The sequence below is a fragment of the Chelon labrosus genome (assembly GCF_963514085.1).
Source record: "Chelon labrosus genome assembly, chromosome: 6".
Classification (NCBI taxonomy): Eukaryota; Metazoa; Chordata; class Actinopteri; order Mugiliformes; family Mugilidae; genus Chelon; species Chelon labrosus.
Window position 1 is genome coordinate 4,947,693 of NC_140342.1, and position 26,406 is coordinate 4,974,098.

Below are 26,406 nucleotides of genomic sequence, written 5' to 3' on the forward strand. Positions count from 1 at the left end.
GAGGACTGGACCGAGGACAGAACCTTGTGGTACACCAGAGGAGATGGGAGATGACTGGGGAGCAAAAGCTGCGGTCAGGTCAAGGAGGATGAGAATAGATAAAGAGTCCAGAGTCTGCTGCTAGGAGGAGGTTATTGGTTTTTATAAGTAAAGCTGTTTCAGTGCTGTGATGGGGACAGAAACCGGACTGGAACTGTTCATAAAGGTTATTGTTGGGTAGATGAGAGTGAAGTTGGGATGCAACAGTTTTTTCTGGGATTTTAGAGAGGAAGTAGGCTGTAGGTTATTGAAATTGCTGCGGTCTGAACCAGGTTTCTTAAGAATCTGAGTTACTGCAGCACATTTGAGAGATGGTGGGACTGAACCAGAGGTGAGGGAGGAGTGGATGATGGTGGTGATCAGAGAAGACAGGGAGGGGTGTCGAAAGGGGGTCGAGTTGACAGGTGGATGGTTTAGATTTTTGTGATGAGTTCTGATACATCAGCAACAGAGGGAAAATGGAAATTAGAGAACGTCGAAAGGAAGAGGGTGGGGAAACAGGAAGGAATGTATTGTAGGAGATGTGAGAGACCAGTTGCTGATGGACATTTTCAAATTTAGCATTGAAAAACTTCACGAGTGAGTTACATTGTTCAACACACTAGAGGTGTGGGGGGAAATTGTCTGGAGGGTGCAGGGAGTTGTTGAGTAGTGAGCACAAATAATTTAAATTGTCTCAAGATGCTTTATAGAACCCAGAACCTGAAACCCCCAGGGAAAGCACTAAGGCCACTGGGGCAAGGAAAAAAATCCCTTTAAACAGGAAGAAACCCTGAGCAGAATCCACCCATCTGCTTGACTAACCAACGAACACTGGGCCCGAACCACAGGTGAGAAATATAGGCCAAAGACATTCACAGAAAGGTGATTACTCTCATTCTTTATCCACTGCAACAGTGAAGTGGAAGGTGTTTGTCATAAGTTCACCTCTACAAAGAACTTGGTTCCCGAAGTTCCAGGGGGTCCTGGGGGTCCTGGGGGACCTACTGGGCCTCTCTTTCCTGGTCGACCATTAGGTCCACGAGGTCCTTGGGATCCTGATGTACCTCCCGACCCACATTCACCCTGCAGGGACAAACAGAGTCCTATTAGCAAACCCCTAAACTATGATCATGTTTTTCAAATTAAAATGGAAATGTGTTTATTTGTGAGAAAGCATACGATGCGCCCTTGATGGAACTTGATGCACCTTGAAGCAACTAACTAACTCCATTTTCAATAGTAAAAATTACCTTTGGTCCAGGTGATCCAGGTATCCCTTGGTCACCCTGAGGATGAAAATAAGTATTATTTCTGCTGTATGTTCATAATATACTTTTAGTCTCGAATTTTTCTAGAAGGCTAGTTGATCTACTTTAAAATCACTTGTAATTAGAATTATACATTAGGGAGCCAAAAGCCATAGTCACTTGGCTAGTCCAGTGATGCCCAGATGTGGTAAATCAAAAACTGTTCAGCAGACTGATAATTACAGATAGGATCACTTTCTTTTCTGTGAACATCAGCATCATCCCTGGCGCTGCACCACATCACCATCAAATGATAGTCTATAACACTCTGATATAGTCTAATGAGCTCTCAGCCCAGGACACAGTCTCTCTTGATCATACCTTCTGTCCCACAGTTCCAGGTAGACCTGGAGTGCCATCTTTTCCTGCCGGACCCTGGACGGACAAATACAGACAGACACACGCAAAGTGTAGAGAAATAAAGAAGTGATAAGTCACAGAAGGTATGCCAGTATGGAAATGTACTGTTCTGTTGACACTTCAGTCATTTCAACAGGGACCAACTGTCTAAAGGTGACAGTTGGTCGGTCGCTTTAAAGGAATAATCAAATTTTTGGGAAACTGGCTCATTAGTCAGATTCCTTAAGTGATAATATCATCCAAGCCTAAGTTGTTCTGTCACTCAAAACTTGCTGCATATAAATAAATTCATGTATATCTCATTTAGCGCCAACATCAAGACCATTCTGGCTGCTTACGGTCTGTCAGCTAAATGTAGATTGAAGCAGCAGTGTCAACAACCACAGAGGCGAGGATGATTTCATTGTCCCACCACTTAACCAGAAAGCTGAACTAGTGAAAAATTCAATGTATTCCTTTAACCAAGCAGTACCAGGAAAAAAAACCAGCAGCATTGTTTCTGTGTTAACTCAAACAGAGTAAGGGTCCAGAGATGATGTTTCTGCAAAACAGTGACTTCCAAGGCACACTGAATTATTTACTGCTGATGCATGTATCACTAGAGAAGAGCACTAGCTGACTATTGAAACTACTGGTGTGACCTCACAATGTTTGTTCATCCAGCTCATATAGGATATTTCGTTCATAATGTAATGAATCCTAATGCCTTAGAAGCGCCATCATTCAAAAGCCTTTAATACAGCAACTGCTTGGGACATGTGGAAATTGTCAGTTGCAGATGAAACAGTGTGTAGTTAATACTAATATAAAATGTTTTATTGCTTTAATTTTTTAATAAGCAACCACTGAATTTTTATTTTTGATCCTAGGTTGAGCTAGGATGCTAGGTTGCTAATCTCATTGATATTGATTTTATTTGTAACAATTTTGTATGGTGACCTGGAGTGTCCTCAAAGGCGCCTAAAAATAAAATGTATTATTATTATTATTATTATTATTATTGACTATCTAGTGATACTCTTAAGACTAACATAAAAATGTTAATTTTCAGAATGACAAAATTGGATACCTCTGCGAACCATGGAGGCCTTATATTTCTAGTCTTAGATCATATGCATTCAACATAAAGTCATAAAATGCTCATCAGTATGCCTTGGTACATCAACTGAGAAGAGCCAATATACAGCAACATTTACTAAAAGAGAAAATAAAACCGACCCGTGTAAAAGGCAGAGAGTACCATGTTGGATGAAAGAAGCCCGAAGCAGCTGAGGTTAAATGGGTACACAGTAAGTTTGTGGTAATTTTCAGTTCAGCTACTTATCATTGTGTAGAGTGCAACTTCACGGTGAGATGTCTGTGAAGGTTCTCAGTTATCCAGGACATGGCATATCCAAAACCCAAGCTTAAACAAGGGCAACTAGACTTGTAGAGTTTCTTGAAGACGTTTCACCACTCATCAAAGTAGCTCCTTCAGTTCTAAGGGACTGGTGCTAAGTGACTAGTGATGCGAGTTTCAAATGGGCTACAACCACAGATGTTTCTATATAAACCCCAACTCCCTACCAGTCATTTAGACCTGAATAAGCTACTCTGATCAAGGTTTGGATTGAAATATTTCACTGTTGGTGACAAATTTTGAACTGAAAATTAACAAACCAAAGCTCTGATATTTTTTAAGCACACCAGAAGCAGCAACCTTAGGGATTATCAAAGCAAAGAAAGCAGTGATGCCTGACACAGCAGCCTGCAGTTAAGACAACATGGTTGGAGATAATGTTCAGTCGTTGCCAGAGCATTGGGGCAGTGAGCTGAGGTTGCTCTTTATCTCTGCTGTACCTCTTATATCATGGACAAATGCTTGACAACATTGTCTTGTCATTGACCAGTACTGCTGCCTCGATACTCTGGCTTATGACTGCAGTTCTGCCTTTTATCGTTTTGCCGGCTTCCCTGGCAAACCAGGGCAGCAGCTATACCTCGCCTGAACCCCAAGCAGACCCGAAGTCAAGCCCAGAGCCAGAGCCAGAGCCCGAACCAGAACTGAAACCAGATCCGAAGTCTGAGCCGAAGTCTGAGCTGAGGACAGAGGATAACTCTGAGCTCAAACCTGAACCCTCAGACCCAGAACCACTAAACCAATCCTCAAACATCTGAAACAGAGCAGAGATTTGGGAGAGATGGAAGGAATGGAAGATGGAGGAAATTGTAAAAATCAAAAATGGAGTGACGTGAGGGGACAGAGGACAGAGGATAAAGGACAGATACGTCATTGGCTAAGACACACACAAATAAAAATCACAACAATTTGATTCAATAGACTAAAGGTGCATTTTGATTGGAAAATAAACAAAAAAAAGATTTACTAGATCAAGAAGGAAGCTATATAAAATTATAACAGAGGCTAGAAAGTTTAAAAAGAAAAAACTATACTCAATTACAACAGAAATAATGAGAGAAATACAGAAACCCTAAAGATGTGAGCAAAATAAGACATTAGACACAACATGAATACACTTGAGTACTCATGAGTACTCAGTGCTTTTAATTCTTTTGAATTAGCACTGTTGTTAACAGTTGCATTGTTAACTATGAAAAAAGAAACACCAAGTTATCAGGTCAAAATGTATCTGGGCATAAACTGAAAGCAAACTTACTGGTCCTCCATGTTTGCCTGGAAGTCCGTCTCTGCCAGGTGCACCGGGTGGTCCAGCATACCTAGCTGAGTGTTCTCCATTGGTGTCAGTTGATGACAGGTGAGGTCCAGGAAGCCCAGGAGGTCCTGGAGGCCCTGGAGGACCAGGAGGACCCTGATGGAAAGAGTATTTTATTTTCCACTGCACATATGAAATTATGTCAGATTATTGCTGTTTATCTGTCTCGGTAGTCTTTCTCATACCCTGACAAGTTCAGAATCACTGTCCAGGTCTTCAAAGCCAGAACCCAGGGCATCTGGTCCATACTAAAACACAGGTATAGACATGTTTCACTCTCATCTGCATTTGCTACATGCCGTTTCATCACAAAAATAAAATTGAAACACATTGTGTTACTATAAGCTATGTTGCATACAGGTACACTGCGTGATCTGGGAGGGCCTGGGGGGCCGGGAAGGCCTGGGGGCCCTGGAAAACCAACTCCTGGTTCTCCCTGGAGAGGGGATAGACAAAGGAAAGAGGTAAGAATAGAAAGTTCATATTTCATGGTGCATTTGGTATCATAGTATAAACCAACATTTGGAATAAAGAATCTTTTATTTGACATGGTGCTTTATCTGTACCTTTTCTCCTTTACTTCCAGCTTCTCCATTCAAACCTGGAAAACCCTGAGGACCTCTCTGACCCTGATGGTAAAAAAAAAAAAAAAAGACAATCATGTTAATGCATGTGATATAAAGTGCAGCAATGAAAAATCCAACAAACGTATAATTAACTTACCATGTCTCCTTTATCTCCCTTGCTTCCCTGAGAACAGAAAGAGTGAGAGCACGAAAGTCAGTGGCACAAAAAGATCTCCTCTATCTCATATGTTCATCAACAGGGCAACATCAACTCTCTTTCCTTCTCTTGCTCTCTTTTCTTGACACACTGACCTTCTGTCCCTCTTTCCCTGGTACTCCAGGGGTTCCTGGTGTTCCCTGTGGTCCAATTGGTCCCGGTTTGGTGTCCCCATCTACAAGTCGGTGACCTGGAGGTCCAGGTCGTCCGGGTGGTCCAGGCGGTCCGGGATCACCACGCTCTCCTTTTGACCCAGGCCTGACATGACCCTGTAAGTACAAATGAAATTGTTAATTGAAAACAAACAAACTAAGACGACAACACTGGACCAACACTGACATCAGCATAGCAAAGACAAAGTGAGATGGGAAATGGGTCTGAACTTACATCCGGTGATCGCTCTCCTGGCTCCTCTGTCTGATGTGGTTCTGTACACAACATACATATGGTTTGGTTTGTTATATGTATTACGGTAATACCATTACTTCATCTTTGCATAATTTTACATAATTTGTACTTACTTCCAGAAACATATACAAAAACAAAAATGTTGTGGCAGACATTGAGTGCAACAGTTCTATCTGACCTCTTATTAGCAGTCCTTCAGTGGCTACCGTTGGAGTCATGTGACCAGAATACTCCTCAAGCTCCATCTCTGGAGCCTCAGTAGGTGGAGCTCTAACAGGATCACTGTCCTCTCTCTATAAGAAATGAAAAAGATTAGAGTGAAGGTCAGTTGATCTGCAAAATAAAAATGGATCCTCCCCTGAGATCACTGGACTTATTAAATGTCAGAGTTATTAAAACTTTTTTGATAAAAGTTACAGTATGAAGCAGTTTTAAGCAAATTCTTTCATTCAGATTTAAGGAATAAATCAAAACACCTAACTAATGGATATGTTTATTTTTCTTGACTTTTTGTGGCTCACTAAAATTTCTTGACCAAAGTTACAAGGAGTCTTGATTTGGTGGGTCCACCAATCAAACTCACAGACCTTCAGGCTAACACCCCCAACCTGTGGTCCATGCCACAGAGCATAATTTGAGGTACGCCCATACTTTCCAAAGCAAAAAGTATTTAAAAAAAGTGAACAAGTCAAATCTCCAGTTAAGCATAGGAGATCGGTTGTGTAGGTGGTCCATCAGTGTGGCCAGGACACAATGTGTGCTCAGACTGCAAAAAGAATGTGGTCACAAACACTGAGTCCACCTCCAAATGTGGTTTGAGTAATCAGATCACATCAGTACTTAGCTTGTTATCCAATCACCTTAGTTGCATATTAATGGTAGGAGTGAACACAGTGACTGTGAAAGTGAAAATGCTGAAATCATATGTGCACCGAAAAACACAATGTGAAACAAATTAAGCTACAAATAATACTATGTCGTCAGCACTGTTTCTCTATGTGTCCAGACCAGACCAGACAAGAAAGCATCCACCAAGACATTAATATGTGGTAGCAGCTATTCAGCTTCTGAAGGACAGTTTCCGCTGAAGCTTCAAAGTCTGTGTAGATTTTGTAATGTTTGGTGTCAGACTGACTTCCAGGTTGTGGGAGGATGAAGGAAAAGTACCAAAACTAAAATGAAGCACTTGAAGCGCTCACACATACAAGCAACATAAGGAGCGTTGTTTTGGTGCCCTCATGATAAGAAGGCGGGAGTGCATCCTACTCAGCATCAGACCCAAGTGAAAACACTTGCACCCTCAAAGACTAGTTATTTTCTGTCATTTTTTCACTCTCCGCTCTGGCACAAAATGTCCATTGACTGTAAAGAAAAGTGTTTTTTGGCCCCCTCCTATTCAGACTTCCACCCTGCAGGTAGAGCAGGTTGTCCACAAACCAGAGGGTTAGCAGTTCAAGCCCTGGTGTCCTTGATCAAGACACTGAACCCTGAGCTGTAGTTCAAGTACTTGGCACTGATGTGTAAATATGTGTGTGCCTGTGTGACCAAATGGGTAGATGTGTCATTGTGTCTGTAAGGTGCTATGAGTACCAATAAGTAGAAACACACTATATACACCAATCAGGCAAAACATTATGTCCTAATATTGTGTTGGTCTCCCTTGTGCCTCCAAAACAGTTGTGACTCATCAGAGAATGGACATGGGCCTTCTGAGGGTGTCCTGTGGTGTCTGGTAACAAAATGTTGTTGGTGGGGGCCTCTAGGTCCTGTGGGTTGAGTGGAGGGGCATCTGTGGATCATCCCACAGATACTTGATCAGTTTGGGATCTAGTGAATTTGTGTGTGTGTCTGTGTCAGGCTGCATCCTGCTGGGGATGGCTGCTGCCATCAAGGAGTGTCATTGCTATGGGGTGGGGGTGCCTGGGCTGGTCTAGGTGGGCGGTGCATGTCTAGGTAACATTCACATGAATGCCAGGTCCAAAAGTTGGAGCAAAGATGGTCAATGTTATTCACTTCTCCTGTCAGTGGTTTTAATGTTGTGGGCCAATTACAGCCATTTCTCTACTATGGGGTGAATTTGATACAATGACTGAAAAGAGGAGCAGTTAAAACTATTGAGAGGCCTACGTCACACGTTTCACCATATCCTATCCAACTGTGTCCAGAGGCTGCTCTTCATACCTTGGAAATTAAAAATTAACTTTTTAATGTCGGACTAGTTTGCATTTGCACATTCGCCTGCCGTCCCCAGGATTTATAAACTCATGACATCTATGATATATTCATTTGATGGAACGGCGCACCTGTTAAAAGTACTTCATCCAGACATCTATCAACCTACCTCTGCTGTGCTAGGTTTTCTCCTCTGTGTGTCCTTTATCGTTTCTTCCTCAGTCTCTCTGTCATCCAGAGCGTCATCTCCACTGGCATACCCTGAGGCCTTTATCAAACATCACATTATGGGTTGTTTGAAGAAAAACAAGCTGGAATGATGTCAACCTATAATAATGCCTCATTTCAGACAGTTACTAATATCAACTGCAGACTCTCTTACAATTATGTGCTTAAATGTTACATGTTCAAGCAAGAATGAGAAAATTCATACAACGTGAAATGTAAAAGCCCCCCTTATTTTAATAATAGTCATTTTTGATTCAGAAGTCTCTTATCCACAAGGGGGTACTGTTGAGATGTTTGTGTTAAATGTACAGCATTTCAAACAGCACACACTCCTGTTAATATTTCTTTTCTGTGAGCAAACCACTTCACTATATGAATACGCTAAACTAAACCAACAGATGTTTATGTTAGTGTCTCACATAGGGATCGTCGTCTTCACACTGCTCCTCGACTGCTCTGGGATCATCTTTTATGACCAGCTGCTGAATAGAACCCTAGAGAAACAAAGAGGGAGAAGGAGAATTTTTAAAGGATGTATTTGTCATCTAAACACCTTAACTAGGCTTTACACGTATAATGACTATTTTAATAGATCAGGAAAATCTCCAAAAACAACAAACAAGTAGTGTGTGCATGTAAATAGTCAGAGAAAGGCTTGGGCCAGGTGTGATGTCGGCTGAGGAAGAGTTATGCTTGTTCATGGATAAATGTAATTATTTGAGGAAGAATGGGTTTTGGTTCTGCCTGAGCACTGCTGGATTGATTGCTTTACTGGAGTCTCTCATGTCTACATAATTTCAGCTGATCGCACACAAAGTGATCAGCAACAGTGGAAGGTAATCAAACACATTATTTAAGTATTTCACTAAAGCACAGTTTTGAGGTGCTTGGGTATTCCCATGTTATGCTACTTAACAGTTCTAAGCTTGGGAACTATTGTCATTTTTACTCCACTGCATTTATTGGCAGTTAAAGTTACTAATGAATTGGTAAATTAAAGTTTTACAGACAGTTTATACAACGTGCATTGATATACTGTTCACATTCATTCATTCATTCATCTTCTGTACCCACTTATTCCTGTTAAGGGTCGCGGGGTCTATCTGGAGCCTATCCCAGCTGTCATCAGGCGAGAGGCGGGGTACACCCTGAACAGGTGGCCAGTCCATCGCAGGGCTAACACTGAGAAACAGACAGCCATTCACACTCACACGCACACCTACGGTCAATTTAGAATCACCAATTAACCTAATGAGCATGTCTTTGGACGGTGGGAGGAAGCCGGAGTACTTGGAGAGAACCCACGCAGACACAGGGGGAACATGCAAACTCCACACAGAAAGGCCCAGTCGGCCCATGGATTTGAAACCGGGACCTTCTCGCTGTGAGGCATCAGTGCTAACCACCTCGCCACTGTGCCGCCCTTCAAATTAACATGTAAAATAAATAGTTACTGTACATATAGTATATATAATGTATTGATGACCGCCATGGGGCGGCACAGTGGCGAGGTGGTTAACACTGATGCCTCACAGCGAGAAGGTCCCGGGTTCGAATCCATCCAGCCGGCTGGGCCTTTCTGTGTGGAGTTTGCATGTTCTCCCTGTGTCTGCGTGGGTTCTCTCTGGGTACTCCGGCTTCCTCCCACCATCCAAAGACATGCTCATTAGGTTAATTGGTGATTCTAAATTGGCCATAGGTGTGAATGTGAGTGTGAATGGTTGTCTGTCTCTCTGTGTTAGCCCTGCGATGGACTGGAGACCTGTCTAGGGTGTACCCCGCCTCTTGCCCGATGACAGCTGGGATAGGCTCCAGCCCCCCGCGACCCTTAACAGGACAAGCAGTTACAGAAGATGAGTGAATGTTGTTAGTGGGGGCCTTTTGGGTCCTATGGGTTGAGGGGAGGGACCTCTGTGGATCATCCCACAGATACTTGATCAGTTTGGGATCTAGTGAATTTGGAGGCCAGGTCAACACCTTGTGTTGTTCTTCATGTTTTTCTTTTGTTGTTCCTAAACTGTTTTTGTGTGTGTCTGTGTCAGGCTGCATCCTGCTGGGGATGGCTGCTGCCATCAAGGAGTGTCAATGCTATGGGGTGGGGGTGCTTGGTCTGGTCTAGGTGGGTGGTACATGTACAAGTAACATCCACATGAATGCCAGGTCCAAAAGTTTCCCAGAAGAACATTGTATTGTCACAAGATGGTCAGTGTTTTATGATCTGCTGTGTTCAATTTGGTCTTTGAAAGCTTAAATATTTCAAAACATTCCCATCCACTGTACTCAAGAGCTCCATCTTTCTATAAGCAGAGGAAACACAGTAACACCAGACACACAATGATATCACCATAGAGACCAGATGTACACGCACACACAGTCACAACACTCAGACTCACTGTATGACAGAAGTGGTGCTGTTTTTATAGAAATCAGAAGATAACTGGTCATATAAAAACATTAATTCGCTCACAAACGCATGCTGATGGAAAAGAAACACAGTGACCCAGTTAAACACGACTGGACGTTACCGCTGCTTTTCCGTCGTCATGCTTCACATAACCCACTCAGAAAGTCAGGCTACGCTGAACAAAGCAGGATGAGGAGAGGATAACCACCCTGTTTCACCATGGCAACAGCGATTGACTGCCAACTCGTATTTTTCTTTTGTAGGCATTGTTGAGCTGGAAAAGGACGGACAGTGACTTCTTTGGTGCCGTCAGTGTGATGAGTTTTTTGTAACTGCCTCTCTGGGGCTCACACTTGCTTACACTACATTGTTGTTTTGTAATAAATTTATACCACGTGGCCGATTCTAGGTTGACGTTTTCCACACATTTCTTCTAATGACTTTAATCAAGTAAAGCTTACTTTTAACTTTTAGCCAGGAGTTAATCTGACCACAACTAAGCCACGTTGACATCTCCAACATCCTCATCTGCTGTCAATTTACTGGCCCGTTTGTTTTCCCCTTCCGTATCTCACCCCTCTGCCTCCCTTCCTAACCCCTTGTGGTCTTTCCCCCCTGCTGACTTCCTCTCTGTCTCTGATCTTCGTAAAAACATGTATAACAGAACCAGCTCAGGATATAGTACCAGAAGTCAACATGACATTTTGACCATGGCTGTATCCAGATCAGATCCACGGTAGATTAGCCTTTTAAAGCTTTGTGTCATATTTTAGTTGGTTCATTTTGCAGGATCACATGTGGACTTCTGAACAATGACATTTACCATAATGAATTTTGCAGTGGTATGTTTTAGTTGAAGAATCATCCTCTGAGTTGAGTAATTGTCATTAGCCTATGTCTGTAGTCTCCTCCTTGTTCTTGCATTGAACTGAGAGACTCAGTTGAACTGACTGGTCTTTCTTGCTGTTGTTTTACTTCTAACGAAGAATGAAAGCCAAGAAAACTAGGGAGACGACCTTTCCTAAATCATGAGTTGTGTATTTAATGTCTATCTCTATCTGTGCTTACTCTATCTTATCTGGCATTTCATCACATACAACCCCACAAACCTAAGAATGGAGCATAGTGAAAACATTCACATGCTGCTCTTTCTGGTGGCTTTCATTTGTCAATTATAAATAACAGAGGCAACAATATTTTTTTCATTATTATTTTAAAGTTTTGCTGCTTGTTGCTAAGGCTCAAAATAGTTTTCTCGGCGTAGTCAAAAGTTTGACAAGTTGTGAAAGTAGCTGCTGTTTCATTAGCATAAATGCTGGGGAGTTTCCAGAGAAATTCTGACAGGCTGCCTGTGTCAATATCAGTATGCTGCTGTTCTCAGGATTTGTGTGTGCTATGGCCTCTCATTAGCATGTGAAGGAGTTAAAACATTGTCTGACTGCTGTCTGTCTTTCTCGTTCGAGTTCTTTGTTCGTCCTTTTCTGCAGAAAAAAACTCCTTGTCCTCCTCCACATACAACTACCACGCGTACACGCATATTAAGCAATTATTTCTCGCTTACCACAAACTTGTCCAGCCCTGTGCTTCCCGCATTAGCTACAAAAATCCCAGAGTTGCGTGAGAAGGTTAGTCTCTCTGGCCTCCGATGAAAGTTCGTCCTCTCGGCCTCTCCGCAATCCATGTAGAGACGCACCTCATCATGCTCCACCACCACCTGTCAGATGCAGAAAACCCATCAGAATAACGTCACATTTTGAGGTTCTCTTTGAAAGTGACTTGTTTTACAGCACTGAGCTTTAGTATGATACTAAATTTCAATTCTGGCCACATTATTAGATACATCTGTTCAGCTGCCCTTTAATATAAATATCTAATCAGCTAATCACAAGGCAGCCACTGAGTGCATTTAGGCATTTTGACACGGTCAAGATGATCCGCTGAATGTAGCATCATAATGGGGAAGAAAGTTGATACAAGTAACTTGGTACATGGTACAGTTGTTATTGCCAGAAAAGCTGCTATGAGTATTTCAGAGACTGCTGATCTACTGGGATATTCGGACACAACCCCTCTTGGGTTTACAGTGAAAATATCCAGTGAGAAGCAATTGTCTGGATGAAAATGCCAATTGTTGATGCCAGACGTCAGAGAACAATGAGGACTGGTTTGAGCTGATAGAAAGGAGACAGTAACTCAGATAGATGCTTCTTACATGTCTAACCTTGAAGATGATGGGCAGCAGCGAGGATTGTTTAAATGCTACAGCCTGCCTGAGTATTGATGCTGACCATATCCATCCGTTTATGACCACAGTGGACCCATCTTCTGATGGCTATGTCCAGCAGGATACCACGCCTTCACACAAAGCTATATCATCTCAAACTGGTTTCTTGAACATGACACTCCACTCAAATGGCCTCCACAGTCGCCAGATCTCAGTCCAATAGGTCACCTTAGAGATGTTGTGGAATGGGACATTCACATCGTGGATGTGTAACTGACAAATGTGCAGCAACTGTGTGATGCTGCTTTAAGGAATGTTGACTCAACACCTTGTTGAGTCGATGTCACGAAGAATTAAGACCATTCTGAAGACAAAAACAGGGTCCAACCCAGTACTAGACAGATGTACTTAATAAGGTGGCCAGTGAGTGTACACATGTTCAATAAACAGCTGGTATCAGCTGGACAGACACTTATAATCCTCTGTGGAGCTAACATGTGGAGCTCACCGTGAACCGTGTCCACTGGTCAGTCATGTCTGGAACACTAAAGGCTGCAGCTTTGTGACTGTGAGAAGCCTGTTCTCCGTCAGTGTAATACAGTAAGATGCTCTGGAGGCCCCCACGCACTGGAGTGAGGGCCAAACCCAGCTCCACCACCTTCTGATGGGCATCTGTGATGGCAAAGAGAACTCCTCCTCTCTGGCTGGCTGGACGCACCTGGAATGATGGACAGGTAAGAGACATTAGATGTCAGTAGAGCTTATGGTTTCCAAGTGTTTCTTTGAATATCTGTTTTACTATAAGACATACTGCTGCATCCAGCACCAAGTCCCACAGATGTTTCAGTACAAGTGGAAATTGTACATTACATTAGGCAGTCATCATAATTCCACAAGATGGGGACAGAGTGACACATCAAAATTAAACTCATAAATTTGGCTATGACTTGATTACCAACGTGGTGACCTCTTTCAAAAAAAACAAACATTTTAAAGGTGGTTTAAAAGGTCACATGGTTCAACGCTGTACCGTGACAATGATCGCAAAGTCCCGGTAGAACGACGCTGGCACGAAGGTTTTGGTGAGTCGTCCGATGTTGGCTTCGGGTCCAAAGTTGTAGGCTGGAAAACCCTCATGGCCAGGAGCGAAGGAGACCGAGGGAGGGAGTGGGACGCCAATTAACTCCGTCAGGTCCAGATGACCTCCTGAGCCGCGTTCTGACAGACAGGGACGATGCAAAAATAAAACAGAGGATTTAGAGGGAGCAACAGGAAGCGACACCCCTTTCCATACTTAAATGTAAAAAAATTACATTTTTAAAGTTCCATTCACCAAAACCGTCTTCAGAGTTAGAGACATTTAGAAATGATTATATTTATAGGTATTTTTTATGTGCACAATTCAGTGGTTAAAAGAAACACATAGACCTTTTTAAAAACCATTTTCAGCAATACGGTATGGGCGGTAATGATCAAGATTACAGATGCCATATGTTAATGACGGAAGCCATTGTAACTATTGGCTGAACCCCCATCTGTCTGGTACCTGTGTGTTGCTGGATTGCATTAGAGTGAGGAGAGCTACTTGCGAATCATCCTGACATGGCTTTAATTTGACTTGATTTGATCCAGACTCTGCCCACGCCTCACTGGTCTACCTCGCTGGGAGATAATCCTCCGAAACAGAAATGCACACACAAATGTCCGGCGGTCAGAGTATTTAGCCTGTATGTGAAGAGATGGTTTCACATTCCCGTGATTCTCCCCCTCTATGGAGAGTGTCTCCCGTAGCGACAATCGCTCGTTGCTGCAAAAATGATTTGCATGCACTTAAACGCACATCAAATAGACACGTCTCCCACATGAACACACACACAAAACCCAGACCAGACAGGCCAACATTCAGGGGTCTCTAATTCATCAGCCTGACCAACTGGAAACATACCTGATTAGAGGGTTTAGTCAGTGTCAGTGTCAGTGTGAGTGTGTATGGGTGGGTTTCTGTTCACTGCTCACACCACTCGAGAGGACTTCTGCACATTCACAGGTTTATTACACAAGCCTAGGTTGTGAGGGGGCAAACAAAACACACATACAGCTCACTCCCCCAGTCCAGATGTGCAGTCATTAGTGCTCTGTAATGAGCGAAAGAAACAGGCAATTAGTCTGAGAGATAGTTAAACAGTGGGCAGCAGAGGTTTAACTTCATTCCTGCACTGTTGGACACACAGTTAACAATAAGGGTCAATCTCCATATTGTAACTGGCTCATAGACTGACTTGGCAGCAGAGACCCGGTGGTGGTTACCAAGTATAACCCCTTGTTTTAAGATGCATCTTACACAAGGACCTTTTCACGCTCTTACTGTAAAAAAAGTGGGGCTTCCGATACAGATTTGTGAGAAAGTGCAAAAATAACCAAAACATTGTGATCTCTTACAGTCTGGTTCTATCGCATTATCAAAAAAAGAAAATAATATCAATAATAAAATGCCAAAGGGTTCACTCATATGTACTCATAGAGTCGTTTAGTGTATTTAAACTCATTTTAAAGACTGATTATGTAGATAATTACCTATCAAAAGCAATATAATAAAATCATTTTTCAATTTAATACACTTGACAGCACAGGATTGTGAATTCCACTAGACTCTTAACTGCTGCTAGCACCGGTCTTAAGCTAAGCTTGTTAGCTTTTTTGTTTACTTTTTGATTTTCATTTTCCATGACTAGATATAGCTACTCCCTTTTTTGCATAACAAGGTGAATAACCAAGAATTACAATACAATTACAACTAAAGGCAAAAGGAGTAAAGTGAGACAATTTGAGCTTAGCCAAGGCTAGCTGTTGCTATCTAAACCTGATTCACAAGCTAGATTGAGCAATTAACTGGAGTTGAATTTCTTGGTTTGGAGACTGTTAAACATTTCAGTTTTAAAGAAAGGAGCAATATTTACATGTTTTCCTTCACTCTTTGCCATAGAAAAAAACTTAAGTAGCAGGAGGACTTAACAGCAAGCACCAAAACAAACAGCAACAAGCTAGCCAACATGGCAGAGTATTTAGCCAGAACTTAGAAAGTATGGGTAAGTGTAAAAAGTAAAACAAATGGTTCCTGTGGACACATCCTGTTCTAATGACATCATGTTATCCGGATTAAACAGTAGACACGACAAAATCCCCATCATATCACACATCGCAAATTCGTGTTAAATATATCTCTATTTATTCCACTACTTTAGGATTTCCATTACAGACACACTCCGTTAGTGAGTAATCATTCATTCGTTCATTCTCTAAGCCACAGATCAGTCAGGCAGTTACTAAGGTCTCAGTCAAAATTCAAGTCAATCAAATAATACGTAATCGATTCAGTTTCATTCATTGTTCTCTTCAAACCAAGTATGTCAGTAAACTAATCTCCAAGTCATTTTGTGTCACATTTTTCCCTCCTTATTCCCTCCTCATAATTCTAATCCTCATTATGTTGGCCACATGGACGCTTGATCAGCTTGTGGAGATTTATAAAATGAATATGACCAACTCCCTCCCTGTTGCCACTTGTAACCTTTTAAACCCCTTGACCCACATGCCACACAAGCATCCCACTACTTGGCCTAGTCTCTCTTGAGTCTACAGGTTTAGCGTGGCACATGTCAGGCCAAGGCCGCGTCACATACCAGCACACAACAAGAACTAGAGATCCTGTCCCACCTCGTGATTGCGGTGGGACAAGAGTTTAGGAAAATCAAAATACCAGATATAGTATAAAGACAACATGAACCACTGAGCAATCAACATGACAGCATATACAGAGACATATAAAACTAAGTGCAGGTGCAAACCTTTCACTTTTGCAGAATTACTTGTAGAACATAATTTCCTTATGGATGTGATATTAGTTAAACCTAATCACTCAGGTTCTTGGATAACTTTGATGTCAACAAGAAATCCTTATGTCCTCATGTCTGCATCCCACTTGGAGCTAGAATTCTGCCCGACAGAGGTATTTACTTTAACACTCACCACTATTCCAATGCTTTAGAAGTTTGTACTGGGACTTAGTTTTGCTGTCCTCGACTGTATTCTTCTCTGGAGGTAATGCCCCTGGTCCAGCAGTGCTTTGGCCAGAGACTGATAAACCTGAACTGGGTAGAGTAGAGGCCAGCACAGACCCCTCTGGTGGAGTACCCTCCACAGATTTCTCCATCACCCCATCTTCATTTCCCACCCACACTGTTTCTGTCCGTGGGGGGTCAGAAGGGCCCGGGGAGGTGATGGACCCAGAGGTAACGGTAGGAGGAATGGAAGAAAGAGAGGTGTCGGTTTCGGTTTTTGGGTCTGCCCACAAAAAACTCAACCACTGGGCTTGTATGGAAGAGAAAAGGAGGTAGAGGATGGCAAGAGAGATCTGAATGGCTCCCATCCTCTCACACACACTGATGTACTGCAGTCCGTTCCTTCAGCTTCAAAACACACATCCAAACACACAGGTGGGACAGATGGTACGTTTCCAGGTTTGAGAGGTTACTTGCATATGAACAGTCCCACAGAGAGCTAAAATAATCCAGGGATCCAGTGGGGGAAAAGAAATATTCAAAGATCAGCCTGTTGTCTCTCTGTTCTTTTCCTCTCCTCTTCGTTATGACCTCCCTTTCTCCGACAGCCTCTGTCTCTTTCTCTGTTTGTAACTCCCTGATGTCTCCAACCCTCCACCCCCCACCCTCCTCTTTCCCTGTGTAATTATTGACTCCCCTTCCTCTGGAAGGGGGCACTCTCCAACACAGCTGACTTGATTTTCTCTCCCCTTTTCTCTCAGACAGGAAGATTAGAGAGTTAGTTAGCGGAATACTCCTCCCTTCTCCTACTCCTCCTCCTCCTTCTCCTCCTCTCCTCGACTCTCCTCAAACATTCAGTAGAAAAGTGTCTTAAGAAACACACCATAACATGCTCAAAAAGATCCAACCGTCTTTGCGACTAGATATTAATATGGATACACATCTATATATGTACTTCAGTCTGTGTAAGCCTGTGCATTAGTAATGCATAATTAAGCAAGTCTACACAATGTAATCTCAGTTCGTGATTACACACTTTCACTTTGTATACCTTTGTTACCAGTGTGGTTTTTTGTTGTTGTTCAGGTCTGCATTAGAACCTACTGAATAATACTGTTTCAAAAGACAACCAAATAAGTGGTATACCATGAAGACGAAATCTACTGTATGTCTCTGTGTTAAAACTAAAGATTCTCACCAATTATTTGTAAATAATAATAATAAAATTACAGAATACTTATAGACTTAAGAAAAGAAACCCTAAAGTGCTGAAAATGTCTTTTATAACCCTTCTAGTTTTCCATCTTCAGTAACAGTAACAGCTCAGTAGTGATATGGTGACGATGGAGCACCCAACACTGCTTCGATCATCAGAATCAGATTAAATAACTTGAAAGTTCATCCTAAATCCTTACCATTCAACCTTGAAGAATTACGGTGTTAAGAATGTACATTATTGAAATTCCACATTTGTGTGGATCTCTACCTAGGTAGCTTATTTAGCAACTTACCAGCAGCTTCTCTACTCCCCTCACTATGGTTCCCATGTTAAATGTACCTCACCATGTGTCAATTGTTTAATTGATTTAGTGCCTGATGGCTTTATTACTGCTTGCCCTTGTACTTTAAAGTGGATAAGATGAGTTCATATGCAGGTGCTCCTTGCAAAGAGCTCTTTTATTTTAAGATGTTTAAATGTTCTTTTTGAGGGGAGTTAATTATCAGAAAATGTCTTTACCGTCATCACCTGACACAAATTAAAATTGTTCTTTTAATTGCATAATGTTGAATGCAAGTATTTATACAGTATGGAGGTTTCTCAGCGGCAGCTCACTGATCATGGAGTGGGGACAGGGGCCCCATGTTGCTGATGACAAAGGGGTGCCTGTTCTGCTGTACTGTGCATCTCTAAACGTTTGGTCCAGGATTTTAAATGTGAGGTCCAGGGATGAGGGTTGGAGTGCTGCTGAAGTGGGGGTACTGGGTGGAGGTGTTTGTTTTGGCTGATACATTACTAAATAATAGTTGCAATAGTTGCATGGAAACATAAGACTGATGAGTCTGTTACCTTCCTCAATTCAAGAAACGAACACAAAAATATATTCCTATTGCGTTTTTCCACATAGTGTCCCACAGCTTTTACTGGCGTTTTTGGTTAATTATGTAATGCAATCAATATAAATTAATTAAGTGATGTCAAACCTGACTGAAGAAATTGCTTGCCAGCTTTATCTTGATGAACCAGCTCCTAATATTTACACAACAGTGACACATTAATTGAAGTGAAATGCTGCATTTTAATGGAAACCTGACTTATCCATTGTGTTTTTTTGGGGGGGGGTCATTTTTAAAGGGAAAATTCACTAGCAGTAAACATCAGACACAGGCATGTGCAGTGCTGCTTAAAAGTACCACTCAGTTTTTACATTTCTGCATAACAATTCCTCAAAACTAACCCTAACCCTAACCCTAAGTCCTGACAGTGCACATAGAGAACCCAATTAAATGACAAAATAAAACAAATATTGCGCACGCCTTTCCAGTTTAATTTGTTTCGCATAAGTAGCCATTACAAAAATAAATGAGAGATTTTGATAGTATGAAGCCTCTCCCTCCAGATTGGCTATGGCACTGGTACTGGATGTGAGTTTCTAAATGCCATTATTGTGAATGTCAGAGAGCCTGAGAGCTTGTTGCCATTCATTTTCTCTTTATGCTATGCTAGCCATTCAGTGTTTTCCACAGATTCCACATTAATGGGCACACAGGTGCACGTAGTATAGGCAAAATAGATGACTTATTAAAATGAGACATAGATGAAAGAAAAAAGCTGACTGCAGCTGACTTTGTAACTGGGTTGTTAGTAGATCTGATTGGTTGGGCACGGCGGAAAGATCAGCTGTGGCCTGAATTTCTCAGATGAACGCTTCATTGTTTTTGTTGCGCTGGTGGCTCAGCTCTGCAGAGAATTATCAGGGCTTGTTGTGCGTGGCTGTGTATAATCGGAATGCCGCAAACTATTCTGATGCACAGCACATACTGAGGCCCTTACAAATAAATGTTCTTTTCTATCCAGCTGTTATTGGTCCTTACTCTTAGTCGTAAAGATATAACCTCCCACACTTCTCTTCTCTTCTCTTCTCTTCTCTTCTCTTCTCTTCTCTCATGACTACTTTACCTGGTGGTGGTTGGTTACAGGTGTTCTATTGATGAGCATGACCCTGACCGCCATGCGGCTCAGAGCACACTGGTGCATGAATAGTTGTGGGAGAAAACGGGCGGGGTGGTATCTAATGGAGCAGATGATGGGTTTAAGATATAAAGAGAGGGTAGAGAAGGAAACCCCCCAGGGGGAGAAGCCTGATTAGTCAGGGTTGGTGGGGGGGTGGAGGCTCTGGAGGTGAGGATTCTCTACCACAATGAAGCCTGGCATATACTCCTAACACACAAACTCACTCTCTCTCTCTCTCTCACACACACACACACACACACACACACACACACACACACACACACACACACAATCTACATGTTTCGTACTATTAAATCAAATCACTCCCAACCTCTTAACCCTAATAGACTGAGGTGTTCGGGCTAATGGTTATTCATTGATTTTTGTTGTTGCCAGTCTTAAAACTATATGTAAAAATTGACTGCAGTAGAGTTATGATAAAAAACGTTTATAAAAGCTAACCATTCACACATCCAGCATACACTATGGTTGTTTTATAGGTTAAAATACTGTCTTTTGGGGCTGAAAGCAGGGTCGAAAAGAGAGAAGAGGCTGAACCCAAGACGGTGAAAGCGCTAAAACCGACTTAAGGATCCTAAAATGCACGGTACTGCATGGAACTGCAGCGTCAGGTGAAAATTCTCTGGGATCTATGGGATCTTTGCGGGATAATATCAGTTTCATTCACTGTTAATATAAAAATTGTAATTAGTGCATTGCTATGTTGTAATTGGAAAAGAAGTAAATAGAGGTCACAAAGTTGCTACACTGCGAGGGCTGCATTTGAGCAGCTATTCAAAGGCAAGGATGTGAGAAAATGTTAACTTGACTTTCATATCGTGTCAACAAGTAACAAAAAGGCAGTGGTTACTTTCATGTGCAACGTCCGGTCAAAACACTCCCACATTCTCATGAGTGTTTTCAGACCCTCTTTTTTTTCTATACATGGTGACCCCATTTAGGGCCTCTGGATTCCAGGAAGAGTAACCCCTTCACCCTTCACCCCTCTGTCACTTCCCGCTCTACCTAGCAACCACCCTAACAATATACTCTAATTGGTTTACTGTCACAGCCGATCCCATGGTGAATGCTATAAATTTAACCCCCAAAATAATAAGTAAAGTAGATGCGGGAGAAGGACGGGGGAAATCACATGATCAGGAGACATGTGCCCTTATGGAAATCACGGGTTAAAACTTTATGGATTATGCAGGAGTTTTAATTGGTTTAATTGACGATTTTTTGTTTTAAGTTTTGTCATGCCATCAAAAAAGTCTATGTTTCCCACTTCTGTACCATAAATGTATTTACATAAAGAGAGCATATAAGAAGAAATATGATACTATCAACACAAATGAGAAAACATAATAAAGATTACACATAAATATCAGCTGTAGCATAGCCCTGTCCACACATATGGACTCTCTGCTACCACCTTGTGGCCAAACTATGTAAAGCACACAATCTACAGGGAAGAAGAGCTGCTGCCATGCAGTCAGTAAAAGATATTTATTTGGCTGAAACAACCCTTTATGCTGCAAAGTAACTAACAGTTATCATTGGTATAATAATCATTTTGTTTATGAGGAATATAGCTATGGATAGCCTTACTAAGGTTATGAATACGTAATAACTACTCTGTGTTACAGCTGTAAAACTTTAATATGCGAGGACTTTGATACTGCTAGTGGACGTAAGAACTGAGAAGTTAAAGTTCAGCCCTTGCCTTTGTGAAAATATTTCACTTCCCTATTAAAAGGCAGACCTGCTGGAAAACTGAATGAATAGTGTCAGACAAAAAAAAATAATGAATTTGCTGTTACACATCCTGTTTGTGTGTGATGTTAAATCTTGTGCGTGTGTGTTCTTGGTTTTGTGTGTTCGAATGCACCAGCACTTTGCCAATTAGAGCGAAAGAGGTTCTGGCTCACGGAGCAGCGATTTTGTGCCAGAACAACACAAGAACTCATTTACTCGGAACTACATATGCGGATATATACTTAAAAAATTCCACTCCTTTAATGGTGAAACTATAGCATTACTTAGATGTTTATCTATTTGACATTTTTAACTGGTTCCCTGTCAGAGAAGCATTAAACTGTTCATGTATGAGCTGTTTTGTGTATATGTGCGCGTGCCTCCATGTTTTACTATACCCCAGCAGATTTGACTGACTCATCTTCTCAACCAATCGTAAAGCGGGTAGCTCAGTGGGCGGGCTGAAAAGGTCAACAGAGAGGACCTGTTCTCAGGTAATGATATACCACAAATACACAATTTCAGACAGACACATGCACACAACGCAGCCACTAGTTGAGCAGTCAATGAAGCCTGTGTTGCAAAGCAGTGTTTTTTTTTTCTCCCTCCATCCTCCCTCTTCTTCCGCTCCCCCTACGATGTGTTTTCATTTCATATTTCTAGGCCGTTCTCAGTCTGGAAATGTCGGGGCACATGTATGAGTTCTCACATGACATGAAAGCGTGGCCAAGAAAGGCTGAGGCTAAAAACTGACACTGTCCTCGCGAGTGGCTAGTCCTCATCCACATTAAGATTCTTGTCCACTTTCAGGGGCCATTAGAGCCACGGGCAAACATCAGTAACACACCTAATAAAGTCAGTTTACTGTCCAAAAAATAAACTGTAGACAGAATGAATGTCATTCAGCCGCCAAAGTGCTTCAGGAAAGTTGTGAATCTGGATGTCATCTGTGACTGGTGATAAAAAAAAATAAAGAAATAAAGAAGAAAAAGAAGATTCCCAGAAGGAAATAATAAAATAAAACTTTTCTTATTTAGTGACACATGTTTTATCCAAATGCTTCTCCTTAGCAACGTCTCAACATTTGCAGCTATTTAGAAGAATGGCATAGAAGGAATATACAAATCCCAGATTATCTGATGTTAGGTTTCACCATTGTGTGTAATAGTTATGGAAACTACAACAGGAGAGCTTATTTTACATATGTGCAATTTACAACTACATCACTGAGAGGCAGCAACACTTTCTATCTGTGGCCCTGCACACAGCTATGGTTCAGTGGTGATTGCCTGAGCGGGACAGCGTCCCCAGGTCTGATTGAATCTCTATTATGACCAGGACGGCAGGTGGGAGACAAAGAATGTGTGGAATGTGGGAGACGACGGCAGACGTGCACACGCACAGACATACAATGAGGTAGGAACTTGAGCCCGAGCTTCAAAGAGTGCGAGAATGTGTGTGTGTGAGCACGTTGGTGTGTGTCTGTTTGTGTGTAAGATGGACTAACTGCAGGCCATAGGGGCAGTGTGGCCTGGGAATGGTTTGAATCTATCAGACTCTATCAGTTCTTTTCTGAATGAGTTCAAACAGCCAATTGGTAATTAGTGTAGGAATGCTAAAATTGGTGTTATTGGGGTTCATGTGTTAAATATTTAGTGATGATGCATTGTAAGCCCAGAATACATGCACTAATCAAGTGAGATGTAATGAAGCATGTAGAACAAATCCTATTACTGAAATATTGCAAAGGTGCAAGAGGTAACACTGAACAGTTTTCAAAAATTAACACCTAGATTCATGCACTGGGTCTAAGAGAACAGAGCACCTAAGTTAGGGGAAAATGTTGTGTTTTAATGCTCTGAACATCTGTAATACAGAGTTCTATTTGTCCAATTGTTGTTTAAGTCAAAAGAGGCCTATAGGTAAATTAGGTAAACTAGAGAATAGCAAAGGCCAGAGGACTGAGCCTTGAGGCACTCCATAATCGAACTAAAAGAATCACAGTTACCATTAGCCGCAAAAATGTTCTATTCAAGAAGAATGATTAAACATTAAGATTTGAAGTCACTGCCCTATCTACTCACTACTTAAGATGTCCAGTGAGAATTGCACGGTCAACTACATCAAAAGCTTAAGTAAGGTCTAAAATCACAGTAGATGTTTAACCACAGTCGACTGATAAAAGAATATCTTTAAGAACTCAATACAGCAGCCCGACCTGAAACTCAACTGAAATATATCAAAAGGCCCATTGCCCCTAAGGTAATAAATGATCCACTCAACAATTGTGTTCTTCTAGCCTTGGCGACAGAGAAGTTTAGACATTGGGTGGGTCAAGAGGTGCCTTTTTGAGAAATAGTAGAACACTAGCTGAACTGGATTCAACAACATAGTAAGGAATACATCAGGACCAATGGAGAAACGTAATGAATAAGTGTGTGAGTGGTTTAAAAGTAGTAAACTGATTAGATGAATTTGTCACAAAAGATTGTAAATTATGGGAAAAGGGTGGGTAGATAAAGGGAGGGACGGACCAAGAGAAACAAAGAGGGCTCATTTAGAGTAGAGGATAAGAAAAGAGAACAGGAAAGATAAAAAGAGGAGAAAAGAAAACGGGAGAAAATTGGAAGTCAGTGAGCCAGTGAGCCAGTGAGGTTATCAGAAGAGTCTGACCCCAGGGTAGGATTAACCCTAAGACATGACCTGCCCCCTCCAGAACACACACAAAGAGTAAGAAAGGCATAGAAGCTAGCTATAGACTAAATGTTTCGACGGGTTGTTTTCTTTTATTTAAAGATACAAATGTGCATTTGTGAGCTGCAAATGTGAGCTCCTATTCAGAGTCATGTGTAGGTACAACCTAGATTGCACTGTGATGAGTGACAAATTAAGTTGCTGTTTGATCATATCAGAATAGCAAATTAAAAACCAGGCCAGGGCTCACTGATGACATACAGTAGATGACTATTAGCCTCTGAAACAGAAACTATGTTTATACAGTCCACTCTTTTCGCTCTTGTTGTACATGTAATATTGGCAGTGGATCAACTGTTTTAGATGGTGGGTCACTATAAAGTGTATCAGGAATCCTCTCGACATGAAACAGCTCTCCAGTTTCAAACCTGTGGTGAAAGCCAGCATCAGTAATATTAAGATCATTTGGGATAATGACCAGGGCATGCATCCACAGGGCCAAGATAACTTCTGTTGTCTCAGTTAGAGACACAGCTGACTACATTAAAGAGGAATGTGGTCTCAGGTGAATTCCCTTTATTTAACTTTCGTTATCTTCAAAGGCTGTGATCTAAAACTCAAATAATGGACAGACACTTTAACCAGGTGAGTTGAAGGGTAAAAGGCCCTGTGCTGTAAACTAACCACCTTGGTGGCGTGCCCTTCAGTCAGAATTCCTATAAGCTTGAGGTTTTGTCCTGTTTGTGTGACCTTTGACATCAGACTGAAGGTTGGCTTTCACAGATATCATTTGACAAACACAAGGATATTACTAAATCAAATTGATTTACAAAAAAAAAAAAAGCCTCTTTCTGTACACTGAAAGGTTCAACAGTTTCTCTCGGCTCTCCCAGACCATTTTAGCATCTTTAAGCTCACTTGTTTTGGATTTTACCTTCTTTGCCTTCCTGTCACAGCAGCAGTCTTATAAAGGAAGCTTTATAGACTTTTAATGTTGGCTTGATAATGTGGTCAATTTGCCAGAGTTGTAAGAGACCAGTTTACTAGCTTGTTTGTGATATCAGATTTATAGGGTGCTAACATGTTAATGTTGTGTTTAGAGCTTTTCCCAACACCCCCACCCTTCAGATGAATTACCACACCTTTAAACCATGAAAAAGGGATCCATTTGTGGCTGCTATACAGTAATGTTTACATAAAGGTTGGTAACCGTATGTATTGACCACAGTGCATTTCAGTGCTTAAGATTTTAAGTTCACATTCCCTGCATGCAACTGGATATTCCTACAACCAGTTCGAGCCATTTTTAGTTGTTGTTACTCTACTGCCCATCCCCACACAAAGCCTACCCAAACAATTTGATTGGCCTGGCAAATCTTTGCCAGAGCACAATCAGTTTGCAACAGAGCAATTCCAGACCACAAATAAATTTGCATGAAGTTATCAAGGTCCGATATCACCTCAGTTTTGGTCTCCAGCTCTAAAATATTCTTCTCTTTAGCCGATACAAGTTCCACCATGTTCAACAGCTGCTATTGGTGTGTTTATCATTTGATGTTGGATTTACCAGAGCTAACAGTAAACAGTTGGGAATACATAAAATGTCAAATTTTACCCAAAATAATGAGCTGAAAGACGCTAATATTCTGTTATATAATATCTGTCACTCTGAGAGAAACCTTTCATATGACATGTAGTGTTTTGATCTATTTTATCATAAAAATGCGAGTTAATGCAGCTTTTTTTTTTTGACTAAGTGCTTTTTTCCGTATTAGTTGTAAAATTAAGGTAAACCGGTCTAATGGTAAGTGGCATGTGATTGTAGCATGCGGTGAGATTGGTTTAATGGTTTACAGGCTGCCTGCAGGGTCCCAGGTTATTAACCAGCTAACTCAGCTAATGCCACAGATGAACTTCTGACTTCAAACACACACACATGCACAAACAGAACTAATACGCACACACACACACACACACACACACACACACACACACACACACACACACACACAAGTCCACTGAATGGCACACTGTATGGTCTAC

The 26,406-nt window shown here is 41.6% G+C and overlaps 1 protein-coding gene across 1 annotated transcript in view; it reads right to left on the reverse strand.

The window, feature by feature from the left end:
- col15a1b (collagen, type XV, alpha 1b) overlaps positions 1–17,193 on the reverse strand; it is a 33,990-nt gene extending 16,797 nt beyond the window's left edge. The window contains exons 1-18 of the mRNA XM_084546703.1: positions 16,648–17,193; positions 13,652–13,839; positions 13,130–13,339; positions 11,959–12,111; positions 8,413–8,487; positions 7,935–8,033; positions 5,772–5,886; positions 5,573–5,613; positions 5,281–5,454; positions 5,126–5,152; positions 4,969–5,031; positions 4,761–4,838; positions 4,588–4,650; positions 4,346–4,498; positions 3,668–3,841; positions 1,650–1,703; positions 1,272–1,307; positions 967–1,104 (exon numbers count right to left, since the gene is read on the reverse strand). Of these exons, the coding sequence (XP_084402829.1) occupies positions 967–1,104; positions 1,272–1,307; positions 1,650–1,703; positions 3,668–3,841; positions 4,346–4,498; positions 4,588–4,650; positions 4,761–4,838; positions 4,969–5,031; positions 5,126–5,152; positions 5,281–5,454; positions 5,573–5,613; positions 5,772–5,886; positions 7,935–8,033; positions 8,413–8,487; positions 11,959–12,111; positions 13,130–13,339; positions 13,652–13,839; positions 16,648–17,047 (2,241 nt within the window). The 5' untranslated portion in view covers positions 17,048–17,193. The remainder of the gene's footprint in view (positions 1–966; positions 1,105–1,271; positions 1,308–1,649; positions 1,704–3,667; positions 3,842–4,345; positions 4,499–4,587; positions 4,651–4,760; positions 4,839–4,968; positions 5,032–5,125; positions 5,153–5,280; positions 5,455–5,572; positions 5,614–5,771; positions 5,887–7,934; positions 8,034–8,412; positions 8,488–11,958; positions 12,112–13,129; positions 13,340–13,651; positions 13,840–16,647) is intronic.
- Positions 17,194–26,406: the final 9,213 nt, after the last annotated feature.